Genomic DNA, 21,843 nt, shown 5'->3' on the forward strand with positions numbered 1-21,843 from the left:
ATATAGACTAACAAAAATAAGAGGTATCACAACTTATTAGAAAAATGCAACCCAGAAGCATAACATTTAGCATCTAAAATTTTTTGTTTTGTTTTGTTTTTGAGAGAGTCTTGCTCTGTTGCCCAGGCTGCAGTGTGTTGGTGCCATCTCAGCTCACTGCAACCTCTGTCTCCCAGGTTCAAGTGATTCTTGTGCCTCAGCCTCCTGAGTAGCTGGAACTACAGGTGTGTGCCACCACACCCAGCTAATTTTTGTATTTTTAGTAGAGACCGGGTTTCGCCATGTTGGCCAGGCTGGTCTTGAACTCCTGGCCCCAAGTGATTCACCTGCCTCGGCCTCCCAAAGTGCTGGGATTACAGGCATGATGCACTGTGTCTGGCTAACATCTAGAATTTTATACCAAGGAAAAATGTCTTTAAAAAATGAAAGCAAATAAGTCATTTTCAGACCAAAAAAAGGCAATTCAGTTAATCTAGGGAAAAAACCGCATAACTTTTACAAATATATCACTCAATCTTCAATATTTTTCCCTTCTTTTTGATGACTTTGGTATATAGCTGGCCTAAAATGGATGGGAACTGGAAAGAAATGGAAACTATCAATCATCTCAAGAATATATTCTCATTTACATTTGGGGTAAAATTGCAGTATGTGGTTGGTCGTCTTTGATTTAGGACACAACAGAACACACAATTCATTTCTGTGATAGGATCTTTGAAGTTGTGGCTAATAACTATAAATTTTTAAAATTCTTTACTTCAAACAACTTATTTGCATTTTGAAAAAAAAAAATCTTATTTTTTTAGTGAATCATCTTTTTCTTCTACTTTCCATTCAAATATATAAACTCTCCTTAACCTTATCTAATTAAAAAATGAAAAATAAAATATTTTATGTGTAAAGGAAGATATTTTGAGTTTTCATTCTCAAAGTCTGTAAGAATATCATTATATATTATATTCTCTAAATCTGAAGACATTTAACCAGAAAAAGAGACCACCACAGATGCCATAATCTCTGAGACCCACATTTTATAAATTACCTTGAAAATATTGGAAGTAGCCAATATTTCTTTTCATCACCAAAGACTTGTCTCCAATTTTTACTGCATCCAAGAGAGAAACCGTTTCCATCAGGTCCGTATGAAAACGTGGGTGCGCGGAATGATTCTGTTAAATATATATACATAATAACTAATTAATCTATTTAAAAATTATAGGAGGGATGGAAATTACCAATTTTCTTGCTTATATCTTTGACATAAAAACTGTAAATATAATTTAAAATAAATAATACATTAGTAGCAATTAAAAGATAAATTTCTGAAACTTCTTTTGGGAAAAAATAGCACATTTAATATTTCATCAACCTTATAAAGTAACATGTCAAAATAATTATCAAATATTACTGAAAATCTAGTATTGTGTGCTCAGTATCTCTTGGCTTTTTTCTTCTATAAGATATTCTAACTCCTGCAACTTCACTCATTATTTATGAATTTCCTACTATGTTCCTTGATAGCATTGTACCAGGTATTTGGGATTCAAAGATAAATTAGATAAAATTCTTACCGAAGAACCTAGAGTCTAGCAAAAATTACAGTATTATATGTGCTAACATAGCCATGATGTACTGGGAGCACAGAGGTGAAGGAAACTAACTTTGTCTCGATAGAGACATATATGTGCCTTGGGGGTGCTTGTGGGGAAAGGTGAGCAAGCTGAGGGTGACTAGACCATTATTTCAAGCTTGGTTGTTAAGTGATGTAGAGTGAGGTCTGGAGAAAGATATGGACTTCACAAAAAATGTTTCTTAATTTAAAAATAGAATGCACTTCAGTGTGTTTTATAAGCTAAGGATAAGAACCCAGGGCATTGGGAGGGATTGCTGATATAAAAAAGTAAAATAAAAACTGAAGAAAGGGATCCTAGAAGAGATGGGAAGGGTCTAGAAAAGTTGTAAAGATTAACCTTGAATACCAGAAAAGACATCTTTCTTCCTCAGAAGTTAGAGGAAGGTGAGAGTGATGGGTGTGAAAGAAGAAATGTTTGTATGAGGCTATAAAGATGTGAAAATGAGAGTTTACTTGTGACTCCTTCTAATTTTTCTACTAGGGACTCATAAAATGGGTAAGGAGAGTGGGAGAATTATGAAAATCTGGAATAACCGTCTTGGGTAACAGGTGTGGGACCTGACCAGAAACATGTGACATTACTGCCAAACACAGCTAAGGCCCTCAATGAGGCCTAACGTCTGTAGCTACAGCAAACCTTATGAAGAGATCCTTCGACAGCTTTCAACAGCCCCACTGTGCACGCGGAGAGAGGATGGCTGGATAAGCAGAGCCGTGAATTAGCAAAGGAATAATGGGAGAAAGTCTAGGCACCAAAGATGTAAGGAGCTGTTTTTGTCAAGAGCTGTTAAAGTCATTTATCATAGGATCTAGAATGGACATGGGTGAGAAATAAAACCAGAAGGGAAAGAGAAACTTAGGAGAAAATTGTTGGAGAATAGAAAACTCAGGAAGTACATTAGAATACAGCAAATAGAGAATAACATATTCAAGTTTAAAATTTCATTTTCACGGGCTCTTCAGTTCTAAGCAATTAAAAAGCTCAGAATCAAAGGGACTAGCTTGCCTGTTTGGGATAATGGCATTAGCTTAAATGTAGGAACTCACTAAATGAGGGTAAACGATCTCAAGGCGGGTAGGTGACAGTTATGAAGAAGACAGAGGTGATACAGCAGAGTAAGACACCCTCAAAAAATCCAAGAACAAACATCTGAATGTAGCAGTGGAGAATTAGCTAAAGACCAGGGCTGTGGGAGATGAAGCTGTAAAAAAGTGGTGTGCTACTCCCCAATCTCAAGTACCCAGGGACACAAACACTGCGGAAGGCCGCAGGGACCTCTGCCTAGGAAAACCGGAGACCTTTGTTCATGTGTTTATCTGCTGACCTTCTCTCCACTATTATCCTATGACCCTGCCATATCCCCCTCTCCGAGAAACACCCAAGAATGATCAATAAATACTTAATAAAAAAAAAAAAAAAAAAGTGGTGTGCTAAGCAATGTTTTTTCAAAGTGGGGGTTAAAACACCTTAATAGACCACATAATCAACTGAGTGACTTGCAACCCGCATTTCTTTTTAAGAAACTAGAAAAGAAAATATCAGAATACACTGCATATAGTAGAGATTAAAAAGGTTTTGTGAAACTTTTTCTTATTTATATAATTTTATAAATATTTGTGCATGTTCTAAGTCATGATATGAAATGCTGCATTTCTTACTGTGGCCACCGGCAAAAAAAAGTTTGAAAAAGATTGTTCGAGAACAGCAGGTTCCCTAGAAATGCCAATCTCTCACATACCTATGGGGGCGGGCAGGAAACAAAGAAGACACGACCGGCAAGACCTGCAGCAAATGACAGTGTCCACACCCTATCTAAATCCATGCCCTATCTTGGGCAGTTCACCACTGCTTAGCTCCATTTCACTGATGCCAAGTGGGAAAACGGGCCTACTACCACTAGATGGATCAGTTTTGAAAAGAAGAAATCTGGTTTTCTTTGTGAAATCGCTCACATAGATTTTATTGGTTGGGGAGAACTTAAGGGCTGGACTTTGCCTGTAGGCTGCCTTTTTGTCATTTTCAATTAAAGGTAAAGAGATGGCAGAATATTCTATAAAGACGACAAAAGAAAGTAGTTAATAGGGATAAGAAATTTTATTTACATGGAAAAGGGATGAAGGCATGATGGAATTGGAAGAGAAGGAACAAATCCTCACACTGGAAGCCCACCATAACTTACAACACAGCTCAGAAACACAACATTAAAATGATCCAATACTAAAGCATCTACATGTCTCACCCCAAATCCCTTAATTTTTCTATAATTAAAAACTGTTTCCCTCCAACTTACCAGGCAGATATATGGCTGCAGATTGCAGGTGGATTTTAACTTTTTTACAAAACACTACCATAAAAATCCTTATTTTGTGTCTTGGTATGTTAGCAGATACATGAATATTTCAATGATAACATAGCAGTGCTTCTTACATGTCAATAGTTCAGTGAGCAATGCCACCATTGTTGTTTAGGGAATGTTTGTCCAATTACGTGAATACCTTACTTTTCCCCCTATATCTTCATTTTTTAAAATGAGCAAACAAAAAGAGAAATAAATGCTAATACTAGTGACACAATACATAAGTCTCACTGACAACTGACACAAAGATGGAAATAATGAGGCACGTCAAAAGCACTATTCCTTGGCTTCAGTCATGGAACGTATGCCAGTTAAATGTGTTTAACTGTGGGGGAAAAAAGTAAAGAATATATATGGGCTGGGCAAGGTGATTTGCATCTGTAATCCTAGCATTTTGGGAGGCCGAAGTGGGAGGATCACTCAAGCCCAGGAGTTTGAGACCAGCCTGGGCAACATAGCAAGACCCCATCTCCATAAGAAATAAATAAATTAGCTGGGTGTGGTAGTGCACACCTGTAGACCCAGCTACTTGGGAGGCTGAGGTGGGAACACTGCTTAAGTCCAGGAGGCCAAGGCTGCAGTGAGCTGTGATGGCACTACTGCACTCTAGCCAGGGCAAGAGTGAGACTCTGTCTCAAAAAAAAGGAAAAAAAAGAATATACATGAAATACATTGTTATGTTTCAGCTAAAAGATAAGCTGTAATTGAGGATATAAAGGTTTTCTTATTTGAGAACAAACTTCCTTAAAGCATGTAAATCTACTGTCTATCCCTTATAATTTTTTTTTTTTTTTGAGATAGGGTCTTACTCTCATTGCCCAGGCTGGAGTGCAATGGTGCAATTTTGGCTCACTGCAGCTAGTTTTGTTTTGTATTTTTAGTAGAGACAGGGTTTCTCCATGTTGCCCAGGTCTCGAACTCCTGGACTCAAGCAATCTACCCATCTTGGCCTCCCAAAGTGCTGGGATTACAGGTGTGAGTCACTGTGCCCGGCCTCTCATAAGATTAATTTTTGAAATGACACTGTATGAATGCAGGAAAGTTTTTATTTATTAAAATTTATAAAATAGTTCTCCACTTTTATATATAACACATTACTGAAAATGTTAAAAAGCCAATCTCATTTCCTCAACCTTCTCCAAAATAATGAATCTTTATTATAAAACCATTGTTCCCATCCAGTCACAATTAATTTTACTACAGAATTATTTCATTATTTTTATTTTTTAGAGACTGGGTCTCCCTGTGTTGTCTAGGCTGTCCTCCAGGGCTCAGCGGATTCTCTCGCCTCTGTCTCCTCAGTAGCTGGGATTATTAGGCACGTGCCACCAATTCCAGAGTCAGAATTGTCTTACACTTCTGTATCATCTGACCTTTGTCCTTCTCTAGATTTCATATTTATTTATGGTCACTGTCCTAAGTAATTATCATTTATTTTAACCTACTTACCTATCGTTGTTCTATTTTTTCCAACTAGCCAGCAGTGGTAGCTGAAAAGTGAGAGGACGCTGATGAAGAACATTGCAGACACAAAGAAAAGAAAAAGTACGTGGAATTTTGCACGTGTATCTGTCAGTTCATTCTGAGGACAAAAAAAAGAAGTTAATTTTAAGGACAGTCAACCTCTAAAATATAACTTACAAGTTAGTTCTGCCTAAAGATTGTTGAATATATCAAAATACTTGCCACATTTGAAAAATAATAAATTACTTAATATATCCCAATGCAACAAGGGCAAAAGCAAAGAATTGGTATTACCAAAGCAACCTGCTTATCTAGGAGTTCAGGAAGAGTTATTTAAAATACTGCTCTTAAATTTTTTTTAATTTGAGCTTGGCATGGTGGTGCATACCTGTAATCCCAGCTATTGGGGAGACTGAGACAGGAGGGTCACCTGAGCCTAGGAGTTCTAGGCCATCCTGGGCAACACAGTGAGACCCTGTCTCATACAAAAAAAAAAATAGCAATACTTTCAGTAATAAAGTGAAAAGATCGACTCTTCTACCCAACAAATTTTCTTTTGTACTTTATGTATATATTCAAGCTTTCTCCAACATCCAACATATATAAGCTCCCCATATCTATACAAAAATATTTGCTTATTCTATTTAGATTTGCTGCTAACTAAAAACTAATTGTGAAATGTTTTTGAACTTCTCTAATCTCTACTTTCAGACCACCACTGAAAGGTACCCGTGCCTTCAGCTGCTTCAATTCCTACTTTTTTCATCTGCGTGTCTACAGAGCCTTTGTGCACAGTTAGCAATTTTGATAAATAAATTTACCACAAGGTATTAATGAATGAAAACAGCTTCTCTGGTATCCCTTCTTATGGCTATATACACTTTAACAGAAGCAAACTAGAGCCTAGAAGAAATTAATACCTTTAATAGAAGGAGGAGGCCTTTAAATGTTAGCTCTTAAAATAAACCGTATAGGCAAAGCACTTACTCCACCAGAACACGAGGCTGTTCTGCTTGATTTAAAAAGTATTACAGACTAAAAGAAGGCTATTGGCATTAGGTTATTGTGACATTGATCTTTTTCTTTTTCTTCCAGAGTAACCAACATGTTTCAAATGTTTCAAACATATCAAGTGAGTCTTCTATCTGACCATCTTGTGAAGCAAATTTTTATTAAACATATTCACTATAAATGTCACAAAAGAGATCATGAGAATGTCATGGTAATGATGTATTTTACCTTTGGACAACTCTCTGTAGATTTCCTGCGGCAAAGCTTGTGCAAATAGAGACATATATTAAGAAACCAATTTTTATGCAAAATTATCCTAAACACTAGTTTTATAAATCCTGTTGAAGGAACACTAAGATGTTGCTTTCTAATGGCCATCTACAACATTTTCTCAAGAAATACAAAAGAGAAAATAGACAAGAACATGTAGCTCTTCAAGCATTTTTTTTTTTTTTTTTTTTTTAAAGACACAAGGTCTTGGCTGGGCGCAGTGGCTCGCACCTGTAATCCCAGTACTTTGGGAGGCGGAGGCAGGAGGATCACCTGAGGTCAAGAGTTCGAGACCAGCCTGGCCAACATGGTGAAACCCCATCTCTACTAAAAATGCAAAAATTAGCCGGGCATGGTGGTACACACCTGTAATCCCAGCTACTTGGCAGGCTGAGGCAGGAGAATCACTTAACCCAGAAGGTGGAAGTTGCAGTGAGCCGAGATCGCACTGCTGCACTCCAGCCTGGGCAACACAGCGAGTCTCAAAAAAAAAAAAGATACAAGGTCTCACTAAGGCACCAGAGCTAGGGCTAGTTTTGAACTCCTGGTCTTAAGTGATCCTCTCGCCTTGGCCTCCCAAAGTGCTGGACTACAGGCATGAGCCACCCGCGCTGGGCCTGCAGACACATTTCAAGCATCCTTTAAAAATACACTTTTCCAGTGAGGTTTTAAAACAAAGATTTGTGTCTGGGGAAGAATAAAATAAAATGTTTTTAGCCAATATTGAAAACAAACAAACAAACAAACCTCTGACTAGTTTCCAAAAATTAGATCTGATGACTTCTTACCACCTTCACTGCTTCTACCTTATTCCAGTCGGGATGCTGCAACACTCTACCATGTCAGCCTGTGTATTGGCACTTGCCCTCTCCCATCTATTCTCAGCTCAGCAATCAGAGTGAGCCTTGCACAAGTCAGATCATGTCCCCACCTGGCTGCTAGTAAAAGCCACAGTCATTTCAATACTCTCCAAGGCCCTCTGTCATTCTGGCCTCCTTTTGGTCCATTCCTTTCAGTCTCCTTTCCGCTCATTCTACCCCAGCCACAGTAGCCTTCTTGTGTTACTGAAACATGGCAGGGACACGTATCATGTTCTCTGGGCCTGAATGCTCTTCTCAGATATCCACTAATTCCCTTCAAGTTTTTGCTTAAATCCTGCCTTCTAAATGAGGTCTACCCTGACTGTGTTATTCAATACTGCCACCTGCCCTATCATGCCACTGCCCAATACTTAAATCTCTTACCCTGCTTATTATTTATTACTTGTCCCCCCCTTCTCAAAAGCAAGCTCTACAAAGACAGAACTCTGCCCGTTTTTTCAGAGATATACTACAAGTCTCTAGAGTACTACCTGCCATATAGTAGGTACTAAATACATATTTCTTGAATGAATGAAGAAAAAGGTAGATTTACGTTTACTAGTCTTTTTTTACTCAGAATTAATCCAAAAGTTATTCATTCTTTAATAAATCATTGCACACAAACATTGCTGAATTTTCTGATAGAGAAATGTGAAATTAGGTAATTTAGATTTCATCTATCTGGCACTAAATCTGTTTAAATAAGGGGTATGGTTAGTATGTTGTGAACTCAACAAAGGTGCCCAGCTAAGGGGGAAATCAAACGCCAAAATTCATGAGGCTGACACCACACAGGTAGGGGTGTTCTCTTCTAATATGTGCAAAGGCATTGTAAGTGTTAGCATCCCCTGGTTTTACATACCCAAACTTTAAACATCTAATGATGTTTAAATCCTTCTAAAATGTAGTAGATATCTCCTAGAAATAGAATTGTGCTTGATGACTCAGGGCTTTAATTATATTCTTCCCAACTATGAGTAGCAAGTTACAGTGGAAAGTAGCTGGATGCTGGAATAGCCAGATTTTAGATTTTAGTTTAAATTCTTCCTTTTTTTTTTTTTTTTTTTTTTTGAGATGGAGTCTCGATCTGTAGCCCAGGCTGGAGTGCAGTGGTGCAATCTCAGCTCACTGCAAGCTCCGTCTCCCAGGTTCACGCCATTCTCCTGCCTCAGCCTCCCGAGTAGCTGGGACTACAGGCGCCAGCTACCACACCCAGCTAACTTTTTGTATTTTTAGTAGAAACGGGGTTTCACCGTGTTAGCCAGGATGGTCTTGATCTCCTGACCTCGTGATCCGCCCGCCTCGGCCTCCCAAAGTGCTGGGATTACAGGCGTGAGCCACCGCCCCCGGCCTAAACTCTTCCTACGTTATTAAGTATGTGACCTTCGGTAGTTGCATAATTTCTCCAATTTGTTTCCAACTCTGAAAACTGAAATAATAACGGCCCCCTTCTATATAAACCACATTTTCTTCTTTTTTCTTTTTTTTTTTTTTTTTGAGACAGAGTCTTGCTCTGTCACCAGGCTGGAGTGCAGTGGCGTGATCTGTGATCTTGGCTCACTGCAACCTCCGCCTCCTGGGTTCAAGCGATTCTCCTGCCTCAGCCTCCCAAGTAGCTGGGACTATAGGTGTCCACCACCACACCCAGCTAATTTTGTATTTTTAGTAGAGATGGGGTTTCACCATTGTTGGCCAGGATGGTCTCGATCTCCTGACCTCGTGATCCACCCACCTTGGCCTCCCAAAGTGCTGGGATTACAGGCATAAGCCACCGCACCCAACCCTCTTTTCTTATTTTCTATATTCCTGATGGTCTGGCATCTGGGGCCTCACTAACTGGGGAGAAACTGCTCCTCCCCAGGATAGCCAGTTCTTAAGAGACAGCAAACCACTCACTCAGGAGCACATCTTTCATACACAAACTAAACAATCCAGATCCTACACTGAGAACCACCTCTTCTATCTGCCTTTTATACTCCAGAAGGCAGCAGTCCTCCGCCTTCATCATCCCAGGACCAGGTATAAGACAACTAGAGATAGCCCCGATACCTGAGTCCTCTGCAATTCCTGCAGCCAGCCAATCCGAAATCTGTTTACCCTGCCTTCCCCACAGGAACCACAATAAAGGCTCTGGTTCCCACGTGGTGCTTCCTATCCTGGGGCCCCTTCCTCTTGGCACTGTGAGTAACAAACTGTCTTTTCAGTGGCAATTGTCTCCTGATCTATTGGCCTCACCACCTGAATAATAACAAATCCTACATTGTAAAACACCTTCACAAGGTTTTTAGAAAGAGTAGATGTAAAAGTACTTTTTAACTACAATAATCTCTCCTCCAAAATCAGAGATTTAAAGGTAAAACCAAAAATAACAAAAGTTCCAGGGAAAAAATAGGACAGTATCTGTATAAATTTATATAGAATAGACAACAGACAGGTATCATATATAAAAAGAACTGCTTTAAAACTATAAAACTTTGATGTGACAAAAACAAAAGAAAGCAGGAATGTAAGACATAAACAGAAAATGTGGGCCAGGCGTGGTGGCTCACACCTATTATCCCAGTATTTTAGGAGGCCGAGGTGGGTGGATCACCTAAGGTCAGGAGTTCAAGACCAGTCTGGCCAACATGGCAAAACCCTGTCTCTACTAAAAATACAAAAATTAACCAGGCGTGGTGGTGCACGCCTGTAGTCCCAGCTACTCAGGAGGCGAAGGCAGGAAAATCGCTTGAATCTGGGAGGTGAAGGTTACAGTGAACTGAGATTGTGCCACCGCACTCCAGCCTACATGACAGAGTAAGACTCTGTCTCAAAAAAAAAAAAAAAAAAAAAAAAGAAAACCCAGAAAATGTGGAAAAAACATTTGCAACCCATGACAGAAAAAGGATTAATATCTTTAGAAGTGTCTCACATATTCTGGTTAGGAGTCCTTTGTGAGATATATGCATTGTAAATATCTTCTCCCAGTCAGTAGCTTGCTTTTTCACTCCAAAAGTCACCTTTTTATAAAAAGTTCTTTATTTTAATGAAGTCCAATTTATTGATCTTTTCTTTTATGGTGATTGCTATGTTCAATGTAAGAAATCCTCATTTGGGCTGGCCGCGGTGGCTCGTGCCTGTAATCCCAGCATTTTGGGAGACTGAGGCGGGCGGATCACCTGAGGTCAGGAGTTCAAGACTAGCCTGGCCAACATGGTAAAACCCCGTCTCTGCTAGAGAATCACTTGAACCCAGGAAGTGGAGGTTGCAGTGAGCCGAGATTGTGCCATCACACTCTAGCCTGGGTGACAAGAGTGAAATTCCATCTCAAAAAAAAAAAAAAAAAGAAATCCTCATCTAACTCAAGGTTAAGAATAAAGATTAGTGGCTGGGCTCGGTGGCTCACACTTGTAATCCCAGCACTTTGGGAGGCTGAGGTGGGAGGACTGTTTGAGATCAGGACTTATAGACCAGCCTGGGCAACATGGTGAAACCCCGTCTCTACAAAAAATACAAAAATTAGCTGGGCATGGTGGTGCCTGCCCATGGTCCCAGCTACTCGGGGGCTTGAGGCAGGAGGATTGCTTGAGCCTGAGAGATTGAAACTGCAGTGAGCTGTGATTGCACCACTGCACTCCAGCCTGGGAGACAGAGTGGGACCCCATCTCAAAAAACAAAACAACAACAACAAAAAAGATTAGTATCTTTAATATAAGAAAAACTCTTTCATGTGTAAATATGAAAACCTACTAGAAATGGGCAAAGAACACAATAGAAATTTCACAAAAAAGACATGCCAGTAGCTAGCAAGCATATCCTCATAAGCATATAAAAAAAAAATTTTCCTCTGCTCATAAATTGGCAGGGATTGTACTTAAGAAAGGAGAGAATAAAGACAGGAAATTAGGAGATGGAGGGTCTAAACCATGTCTGTGATATTAGGAATAGGAATGATTTGAGGCACAGAGTTGGAAAAAACAAAATAAAAAACATCTACTGACTGCTTTCCATGTATTTACACTATTTATTTTAATCATTGCATCAATCCTGTAAGTTATTACCTCAGTTTTAAAAATGAAAGAACTAAGAGTCTAAAGTTTAAGTATCTTGATTCTGGCTATTCAATCAGCAAATATTTACTGAACACCTACTGTGTGTTCAGTACTGGGTGATTAAGAAACATAAACAAGCAGGCTGGGGGCGCTGGCTCATGCCTATAATCCCAGCCCCTTGGGAGGCCAAGGCGGGCAGATCACGAGGTCAGGAGATCGAGACCATCCTGGTTAACACGGTGAAACCCTGTCTCTACTAAAAAAACAAAAAATTAGCCAGGCGAGGTGGCAGGCGCCTGTAGTCCCAGCTACTAGGGAGGCTGAGGCAGGAGAATGGCGTGAACCCGGGAGGCGGCACTGGAAGTGAGCCGAGATCGCGCCACTGCACTCCAGCGTGGGCGACAGAGCGAGACTCCGTCTCAAAAAAAAAAAAAAAAAAAAAGAAAAAAAGAAACATAAATAAACAAAATAAATGAATATTCGTGTTCTCATGGAGCTTAGATTCTGGCAAATAAATACATACATGGCATTTATGTGTAAAGAAAGCTCATTTTTTTTCCCTAGTATACCACCCTGATTCTATACCTCAGTTTCATAAGGGAATAACAATAATTCCAAGATGCTATTAATTTTTCTAGGTTGGAAACTGATAGATTTGTAAAGATTTTGTTCCCAATCAGATAAACATAGAAAGAACAGTGAAAAGAAAATGAGGTTGGTTTGAGACATGCTGATTTTTATGGTGTCTTCCTCATGTCTGCTGGTTCAATAAATAGCAACTAGAAACAGGGGAATGGGCTCAGCCCATGTGAGCGCTAGGGCTAGGAACAGCAATTGTGAATGCCACAGGGGGACACGCAATAACCCAGAAACACAGTAGAAAGAACCAAGAGTGAGACAGCCCAGGACTGAACCTATATTTAAAGGGCTGAAGGGGAAAGAGAAAGGAATTAATATTATCTTGAAACTTAAAGAGAGTTTAAATGAAGGAGAAAATGTTCATTTATTTTGAAATTATTTCTTGGCCAGGTGCGGTGGCTCACACTTGAAATCCCAGCAGTTTGGGAGGCCGAGGCAGGCAAATCACTTGAAGTCAGGAGCTCAAGACCAGCCTCGCCAGCATGGTGAAACCCTGTCTCTACTAAAAATACAAAAATTAGCCAGGCATTGTGGCAGGGCACCTGTAATCCCGTCAGGAGCTCAAGACCAGCCTCGCCAGCATGGTGAAACCCTGTCTCTACTAAAAATACAAAAATTAGCCAGGCATTGTGGCAGGGCACCTGTAATCCCAGCTACTCTGGGAGGCTGAGGCAGGAGAATCGCTTGAACCCAGAAGGCAGAGGTTATAATAAGATGAGATCGCGCCACTGCACTCCAGCCTGGGTGACCAAGCAAGATTCTGTCTCAAATAAAAATAAAATAAAATAAAATAAAAATAAAAATAAAATAAAATATAAATAAAATAATTTCTAAATTTTAAAAAAATGGTACATGCACAGAGAAAATTCAAATAATGCTAAAAAGCTATTAATGAAAAACAGCAGTTCTCCCACTTCCAAGAGGCAGTTACTTTCAATGTTTTTGGTAGTTTTTCCCCAAAAAATATACACTTCCATACTAAAAAAAATTTTAAAGCTATATTTATCTGTTTTGAATATATTACTATTTGTCCATGTTATACAAAATCCAAAGGATAACTGTAAAAAGCATGTCTCCCTTCTAAGTGCCCTCCCCAGAGGCAACCACTGTTAAGAATTTTTTACTGCATTCTTCCAGATAAGACATATACAAATATATACACGTTATTTTGCTGTAGAAATGGCAGCATACTATATGCATTCTTCCATACCTTGTTTTTTTCATGTTAATAATAGATCTCAAAGATCACTTCACATCATTTGTTATAAAGAGCTTCCTTATTCTTTCTTAAGCTGCATTGCATTCCTTTGTACAGATGTATCATAGTTTAAGGAGACCTCAGTTGATAAGATATTTGATTGTTTTCATTCATTTGCCATTTTAAGAAATGCTGTAAAATCTATAAAGACAGGAAGCAGTTTAGTGGCTGCCTGGGGCTGAGGCAACCACTAAACTGCTTCCTGTCTTTACAGATTTTATTACTATAAAATTGCAATAAGTCTCACCGACTCAAAGAAAAGCAATTTACCTCCCTAAAATGAATATGTCTTTATTAGAATGTGGGTGAAAATAATTTGGATCACTAAAAGAGGCTCACTATATCCTGTTTAATATACATTTATTTACAAATAAACATGTGTATATATGAAAGTAAATTGTAGCCCTATCTGTCCTCTGATGGATTTATAAAACTCTAACTTGTAAAATTAAACTAAAGTATATCTACTTGTCATAAAAAATGAAGTAATTAGGAAGATAGCATCTTAAAGTCTTAAATACATGTTTCAAGATAGAAAAAAAAACTTACCGTCCAAAATTTTATAAAGTACTCTAAAACTGTTGCAGCCACAAAAAGGCAATATAATAGGGAATACAATAAAAACAGCAGGAAGAATTTGTAATTAGAAAATCCCACACAGTTATTCACCCTGGAAAAATAAAGAAAGCCACATTATAAAAGTAAGACAAATCACAAATTCACAGAAATAGAACGTAGGATGGAGGCTGCCAGGGGCTGGTGTGGTGTGGGGAAGGGGAGCTCTTTAATGAGAATAAAATTTCAGTTTTGCAGGATGAAAAAGTTATGGAGATTAATTGCACAACAATTTGAACATACTTAACACTACTGAACTATACCCTAAGAAACGGTTAAGATGGTACATCTTATGGGAGTCTTGCTCTGTTGCCCAGGCTGGAGTGCCGTGGCACAATCTCGGCTCACTGCAACCTCTGCCTCCCAGGTTCACAAGAGTCTCCTGCCTCAGACTCCCAAGTAGCTGGGATTACAGGTGCCCACCACAACGCCCGGCTAATTTTTGTATTTTTAGTAGAGATGGGGTTTCACCATGTTGCCCAGGTTGGTCTTGAACTCCTGACCTCTTCGATGTTTTTTAAAACAATTAAAACATAATAATTAAAAAAATAAATTGGGCCAAGTGCAGTGGCTCATGCCTGTAATCCTAGTACTTCGGGAGGCCAAGGCGGGTGGATTGCTTGAGCCCAGGAGTTCAAGACCAGCCTGGGCAACATGGAGAAACCCCATCTCTATTAAAAATACAAAAAATCAGCCAGGCGTGGTGGTGCATGCCTGCAGTCCCAGCTACTTGAGAGACTGAGGTGGAAGAATCACCTGAGCCCAGAAGGTCAAGGCTGCAGTGAGCCAAGATCATGCCACTGTACTCCAGCCTGGGCAACCAGAGACCCTGTTTCAAAAATAAAATAAAACAAAACAAAGAAACACAAAGAAAGACAAATCAGAAAACTTAATCATTATTACCTAGAAATGGGTCATCTGGGAAGCTGAAAGTGGTGTCTTAATTGTGAATGTTTGTATTTAATAAATTCCATAAGGAATGTGGAATTTTAATGTTAATACTTAATACATTGTTATTTGGGTTAATTTCAGCAGATTTTTTAATAGAAACCATTTAATATAATTGTTTACATACAAATATATGCATATATGTAAAGAGATCAATCTTAATATCTATGAGTAAACTGGCCTTCAAAATTTAGGAATACTGAAGTTACTCTAAATTCTCTTTCTCACCACCAATGCAATTTCTTCTGTTTTTTTATACATACCAAGGACAGTGATGATCCATCTTAAGAATACATCTAGGAAACAAACAAGCATAAGAAAATCCATGCAGAAAAATTCTTCTAATTCTAACTTTTCATAATTTTCTTTTGACTTAAAATTTTCCCTTTACAACTACATCTTAAGAGAATCAACCCAGAAACTAGGTTAGAGATAATTTCTGATGCTTCCACAAGAATGTTCATAGGTAAAAAGTCATGATTTTCATACTGGGAATTCAGCTGAACATATTCAGCTGCCTTAGACCACATCAAATGATACTGTAATATTTAGATCTGGGCTGGGCACAGGCTCATGCGTGTAATTAATTCCAGCACTTTGGGAGGCAGAGGCAGTAGGATCATTTCAGGTCAGGAGTTCGAGACCAGCCTGGCTGACATAGTGAGACCCTGTCCTGAAAAAAACAAAATTCAGATCTGGTGCACAGTACTTGGTACATAAGATAGATCCAGCTAACAAATTAGCTGAAGGAGATAAAATGCAATACAGATGGCCCCTATGTTATTTTAAACACATGCAGGTCATAAAAACAAAAGTTTAGGAGGAAATAAGCCAAAATATTAACACTAATGGGCTTGGAGATGGTTATTTTTCCACATATTCTATAAAATTTTACCCCATGCATAAGCACTACTGTATTTTTGTAATAAAAAAAAACACCAAACCCCAAATTTGCCTCCCTACTAGAATATGTATTCTATACTTATATGAAGGTAGACCACAGATCATCTAAAAAAAAATAACAAAATGAGTAATCTAATACTTAAAAAGTTAAGTAACTGTGTTACTAAAAGTCAAGGATTATCTGGGATTCCAAACTAGTGATTTTTCCTTCAACATATTATCTCCTTACATGTGCACAAGGACTTATATTAAGCACAAGCATAGACAGCATAAAGTCCAAGAAAATTCTATTAACTGGTTTAGGAACTGTTATCAAAGATAACTTGTGAGTATATTCCAGCTTTTATCAATATTTTTGTCTGCCCTGTATGCACAGCAAATAATGGGAGAGGATGAAGTGTTCTTGTCAAGTGTAAAGCATACAAAATGTTCCTTCCCCTTGCACTTTCCCATCACTGATTTCCAGTGCTAGATATTAAGCATATGTGTGAGTAACACTTACGAGTCACATGCTGAGCAGTGATGTGCCCGATCAGGTTTAATCAGCTGACATTTTTCACAATATCTGATAGCTACATGAAAGAAGTAAAAGGAAGATGCTGAAGGATGTACAAACTTAACTAATTTGACATTAAAACTTGATTTTCTAAAAAAAATAAACAACTCTGGGTAATTGATAACTAACAATTTTAAAACAATACCAAAATGTTTGAGAAGCTAGAGAGCTTCTCAAATCAAAATATCAAGAGATAAAAGAGAACATCAGAATGTAGTTCGCTCAGCAATTTTTAGATGAAAAGTAGATGCAAAGCAAATAAATAACTCATACAAGGTCAAACACCAGGGTGAGTAGCAGAACTAGACCAGAACTCAAGATTTACTAAGTCCCAAGTCCAGTGTTTTTTTCTATTATACCACAATGCCTATAGCAGTATCAAAATTTAGACTTTTAAGGCATCCTGTGGGATTGTTTTTGAAATTCTGAAATAGCTTTATTAAAAAAAAAAAACACCTTTTATCTGCCATCCCTACCCCAGATAAACAATAAAATTGGGAATGCATTTTTGAATAAAAACTCTGAATTGTTTTCCACTAACTCCTAATATATACTATTGTTGCCCAATACATATGTTCATTTAAAATGTATGGAACACCTGCTAGGTGCCAGATATTGTTCATGCCTTCATAGACCTTTCATTTTACAGGAAGCAATGGGGAGTAATAATAAACAAGTTAACAAAATAAACAATGTATTAGACAGTGATAATATAGATAGCAGGGAAGGAAACATTGAGGAATTGTAATTTTAGAAAGATATGAGAAAAATGAAATTGAAAGACGCAAGTTAGTGAGTCATGTCCATCAGGGAGAAAGAGGTTGTTTTTTTGTTTGTTTTTTGTTTTTTTTTTGGGACAGAGTGTCACTCCGTCGCCCAGGCCAGAGTGCAGTTGCACGATCTCGGCTCACTGCAACCTTCGCCTCCCGGGTTCCAGCAATTCTCCTGCCTCAGCCTCCCGAGTAGCTGGGACAACAGGTGTGTGCCACCATGCCCAGGTAATTTTTGTATTTTTAGTAGAGACAGGGTTTCACCATATTGGTCAGGCTGGTCTCGAACTCCTGACCTTAGGTGATTCACCCACCTCGGCCTCCCAAAGTGCTGGGATTACAGGCATGAGCCACCGTGCCTGGCAGGGAGAATGAGGATTCTAATCAGAGAATGGACCCTGAGGTGTGAGTATGCTTGGCTTGTTCAAGGATTAGCAAAGAAGAGTGATGTTCATTACAGCATTGTTTTTACTAAAACACTGAGAATAATTGAACTATAAAAATAGTTAACCATCTTATGGTATATCCAGTGAAACACAATGCAGAGTTTCACAAAAATTTTCCATACAGAATACATTTATGACTGGGTGCGGTGGCTCACTTGGAAATAACCAATCTGATTTCTGTTCGTTTCTACTTTCTTCAGCCTTTTCTAAAGCCCACTTTCCCTGTCCAGCTCATTGGAGCTCCTTTCTATTTTGTAGAATGCATGAGGCCTAGTTCATAAATCATTAATAAAAGGCAATTAGATCTTTCAAACTCAATTTGTTGAAATTTTGGTTTTGGACAACCCTACTATGGAAAAATACAAGGACATTACATGGAAAAAAAGCAATTCAGGGCTGGGCGCGGTGGCTCACGCCTGTAATCCCAGCACTCTGGGAGGCTGAGGCGGGCAGATCACAAGGTCAGGAGATCGAGATCATCCTGGCTAACACGGTGAAACCCCGTCTCTACTAAAAAAATACAAAAAATTAGCCGGACGTGGTGGTGGGCGCCTGTAGTCCCAGCTACTCAGGAGGCTGAGGCAGGAGAATGGCGTGAACCCAGGAGGCGGAGCTTGCAGTGAGCTGAGATCGCGCCACTGCACTCCAGCCTGGGCGACAGAGTGAGATTCCATCTCAAAAAAAAAAAAAGCAATTCATACAATAGTTTGTATATACAGAATAGAGTTCCCATCTCCAAAGGGAAAAGAATATATATTTTCTTTTTATAACTATATACCCTATCTCAAATAAAATTCATACATCTTTCAGATGTCAATTAATACATATAACAGGGAAACAGTATATTTTGAAGCAATGTTAGAAGCTATAGCTCATAGAAAGCTCTATCCTGGTAACCAAATTTGTATTAGTTAATATTTAGCTATTTGATTGTCACTTGTATATAGTTCTACAATACTCTGTTATATATAAAACATTTCTGCTAGGATACACAAGAAAAGGTGGTAGCCTCTGATGAGTGGTGTCACAGGTGAGATGTGTAGACTCAATCTTTTTTGGTGCCCCTAAAAATTTTTTTTTTAAATAATGGGCATGTATTACTTCTATAATGTAAATAAGAATTTCTCTAGAACAAAGAGAATTTACACAAATATCTACTTATTAAATAAATGTTATTTTTTAACAAAAATCATTTTCATTTATTTAAGCCTTTAAAAGAAAACATTCATTTAATATGATACAGAGGCAATAAAATACATAATTTAATTGGTTTTTCAAATTCATTTAAAAATAGAGAGCTATCGTTTTAGAAATCTAGCTCAGCTATTTTTTTCCCTCTAGCACATTAGGGAAAAAGACACAAGTCACAAGATAATCCCGCATCACATAAGCAAGCCAAGTTCTGTCTCACTCACCTGTCTTGATCAACAGGGAGGAAAAACCTGTTTGCTGCAGCTGCTGGCATCTGGGCCCTTGATTTTGGGTGTGTTGAAATTACAATATGAGTTCTCAGGGTGCCTAAAGTGCACCTGTTTTCTGATTGATGAGAAATGTGTAGGAGGTACTTAGCCACTAGACTGAAAATCTTCCTTTTCCACTACTGGGAGCATATTCTTTGACACTCTCTAAGAAGGAAATCTGTACCCCCTCTCCTCCACTATCGCTTAAAATTATTTAGTCCATTTTAGTATTTGTCTAATGATGGAAAAATATGGAGACCTATTCAACTGCAAATGAAAACCTTATATAAAAAGATAAATGCTACAAATTTTAAAAGCAGAATCCCTCATCACTGTATTGGAAGAGCTAAGTTAAGTCCCTGTTTCCATAATGCTTGGGTGCACCAGCAGGATCTGAACTCAGAACACACAAATGCAAAAAGCCCTTTCAGCCAAAACATTTGAAATGGACTCTGTGAGGCAGTGAAAACATCCAATGTAAAATGGAACAAAACCACTAAGGACTCAGTCGTTAAGATTGTGTATTCTGATTGCAGCAGAATGAAGGAAAGGAAATTAAATTAGATCTTAACTGAAAGCCCAACACTTGACCATTTATTTCCCCCTGGCAGCCATAAACCCCTGCTGCCATATATCAAATACTCCTGGCTTCCCTTGGCTACACCTACTTACAGCATCTAAGCAACTTGCCTGGCTGGTGGGTCCCTTCTGACTTTCGGGCCCTGGTACATGTTCTCTTTTTCAAATACTGTTTAATACTCATTTCCCGATCACTCCTGGACTTGATTCTTCTTATACTACTTACTCCTGCACATCTAATTGACTCTAGTTAAGCATTTCAACCGGGTTTCTGTTATCTGTGCTTTTCTATGTTTTTTTTTTTTATTATACTTTATGTTCTAAAATAGATGTATAGAACATGCAGGTTTGTTACATAGGTATACATGTGCCATGGTGGTTTGCTGCACCTATCAACCTGTCATCTACAATAGGTATTTCCCCTAATGCTATCCCCTCCACCCCCCAATAGGCCCCAGTGTGTGATGTTCCCCTCCCTGTGTCCATATGATCTCATTCTTCAACTCCCACTTATGAGTGAGAACACGTGGTGTTTGGTTTTCTGCTCCTGTGTTAGTTTGCTGAAAATGATGGGTTCCAGCTTCATCCATGTCCCAGCAAAGGACATGAACTCATTCTTTTTTATGGCTGCATAGTATTCCATGGTGTATATGTGCCACATTTTCTTTATCCAGTCTATCACTGATGGGCATTTGGGTTGGTTCCAAGTCTTCGCTATTGTGAACAGCACTGCAATAAACATACATGTGCATGTGTCTTTACAGAATGATTTATAATCCTTTGGGTATATACCCAGCAATGGGATTGCTGGGTCAAATGGTATTTCTGGTTCTAGCTCCTTGAGGAATTGCCGTACCGTATTCCACAATCGTTGAGCTAATTTACACTCCCACAAACAGTGTAAAAGTGTTTCTATTTCTCTGTCACCCAGGCTGGAGTGCAGTGGCGCGATCTCGGCTCACTGCAACCTCCATCTCCTGGGTTCAAGCAATTCTCCTGCCTCAGTCTCTTGAGTAGCTGGGATTACAGGCGCCTGCCACCAGGTCCAGCTAATTTTTTTTTTTTGTATTTTTTTTAGTAGAGACGGGGTTTCACCATGTTGGTCAGGCTGGTCTCGAACTCCTGACCTCGTGATCTACGTGCCTTGGCCTCCCAAAGTGCTGGGATTATAGGTGTGAGCCACCGTACCTGGTTTCTTTCCTGACTTTTTAATGATCGCCATTCTAACTGGCGTGAGACGGTATCTCATTGTGGTTTTGATTTGCATTTCTCTAATGACCAGTGATAATGAGCTTTTAAAAATATGTTTGTTGGTCACATAAATGTCTTCTTTTGAAAAGTGTCTGTTCATACCCTTCACCCACATTTTGATAAGGTTGTTTTTTTCTTGGAAATGTAAGTTCCTTGTAGATTCTGGAGATTAGCCCTTTGTCAGATGGATAGATTGCAAAAATTTTCTCCCATTCTGTAGGTTGCCTGTTCACTCTGATGATAGCTTCTTTTGCTGTGCAGAAGCTCTTTAATTAGATGCCAATTGTCAATTGTGGCTTTTGTTGCAATCGCTTTTGGTGTTTTAGTCATTAAGTCTTTGCCCATGCATATATCCTGAATGGTGTTGCCTAGATTTTTTTCTAGGGTTTTTATGGTTTTAGGTCTTACATTTAAATCTTTAACCCATCTTGAGTTAATTTTTGTATAAGGTGTAAGCAAGGGATCCAGTTTCAGTTTTCTGCATGTGGCTAGCCAGTTTTCCCAATGCAATTTATTAAATAGGGAATCCTTTCCCCATTGTTTGTTTTTGTCAGGTTTGTCAAAGATCAGATGGTTGTAGATGTGTGGTGTTATTTCTGAGGCCTCTGTTTTGTTCCATTGGTCTATATATCTGTTTTGGCACTAGTACCATGCTGTTTTGGTTACTGTAGCCTTGTAGTATAGTTTGAAGTCAGGTAATGTGATGCCTCCACCTTTGTTCTTTTTGCTTAGGATTGTCTTGGCTATACAGGCTCTTTTTTTGGTTCCATATGAAATTTAAAGTAGTTTTTT

General features: G+C 38.7%; 1 protein-coding gene across 8 annotated transcripts in view; it reads right to left on the bottom strand.

Moving 5' to 3' along the window:
* The window catches only part of ZDHHC20 (zinc finger DHHC-type palmitoyltransferase 20), an 85,905-nt gene that overhangs the window by 13,701 nt on the left and 50,361 nt on the right, over positions 1-21,843 (bottom strand). For all 8 annotated transcript variants that reach the window (XM_054446297.2, XM_054446294.2, XM_054446296.2 and 5 more), the window contains 5 exons: positions 16,492-16,561; positions 15,350-15,382; positions 14,073-14,193; positions 5,440-5,572; positions 1,043-1,169 (listed from right to left, as the gene is read on the bottom strand). In XM_054446297.2, coding sequence (XP_054302272.1) covers positions 1,043-1,169; positions 5,440-5,572; positions 14,073-14,193; positions 15,350-15,382; positions 16,492-16,561 — 484 coding nt within the window. The remainder of the gene's footprint in view (positions 1-1,042; positions 1,170-5,439; positions 5,573-14,072; positions 14,194-15,349; positions 15,383-16,491; positions 16,562-21,843) is intronic.

Source organism: Pongo pygmaeus, chromosome 14 (assembly GCF_028885625.2).
Source record: "Pongo pygmaeus isolate AG05252 chromosome 14, NHGRI_mPonPyg2-v2.0_pri, whole genome shotgun sequence".
NCBI lineage: Eukaryota > Metazoa > Chordata > Mammalia > Primates > Hominidae > Pongo > Pongo pygmaeus.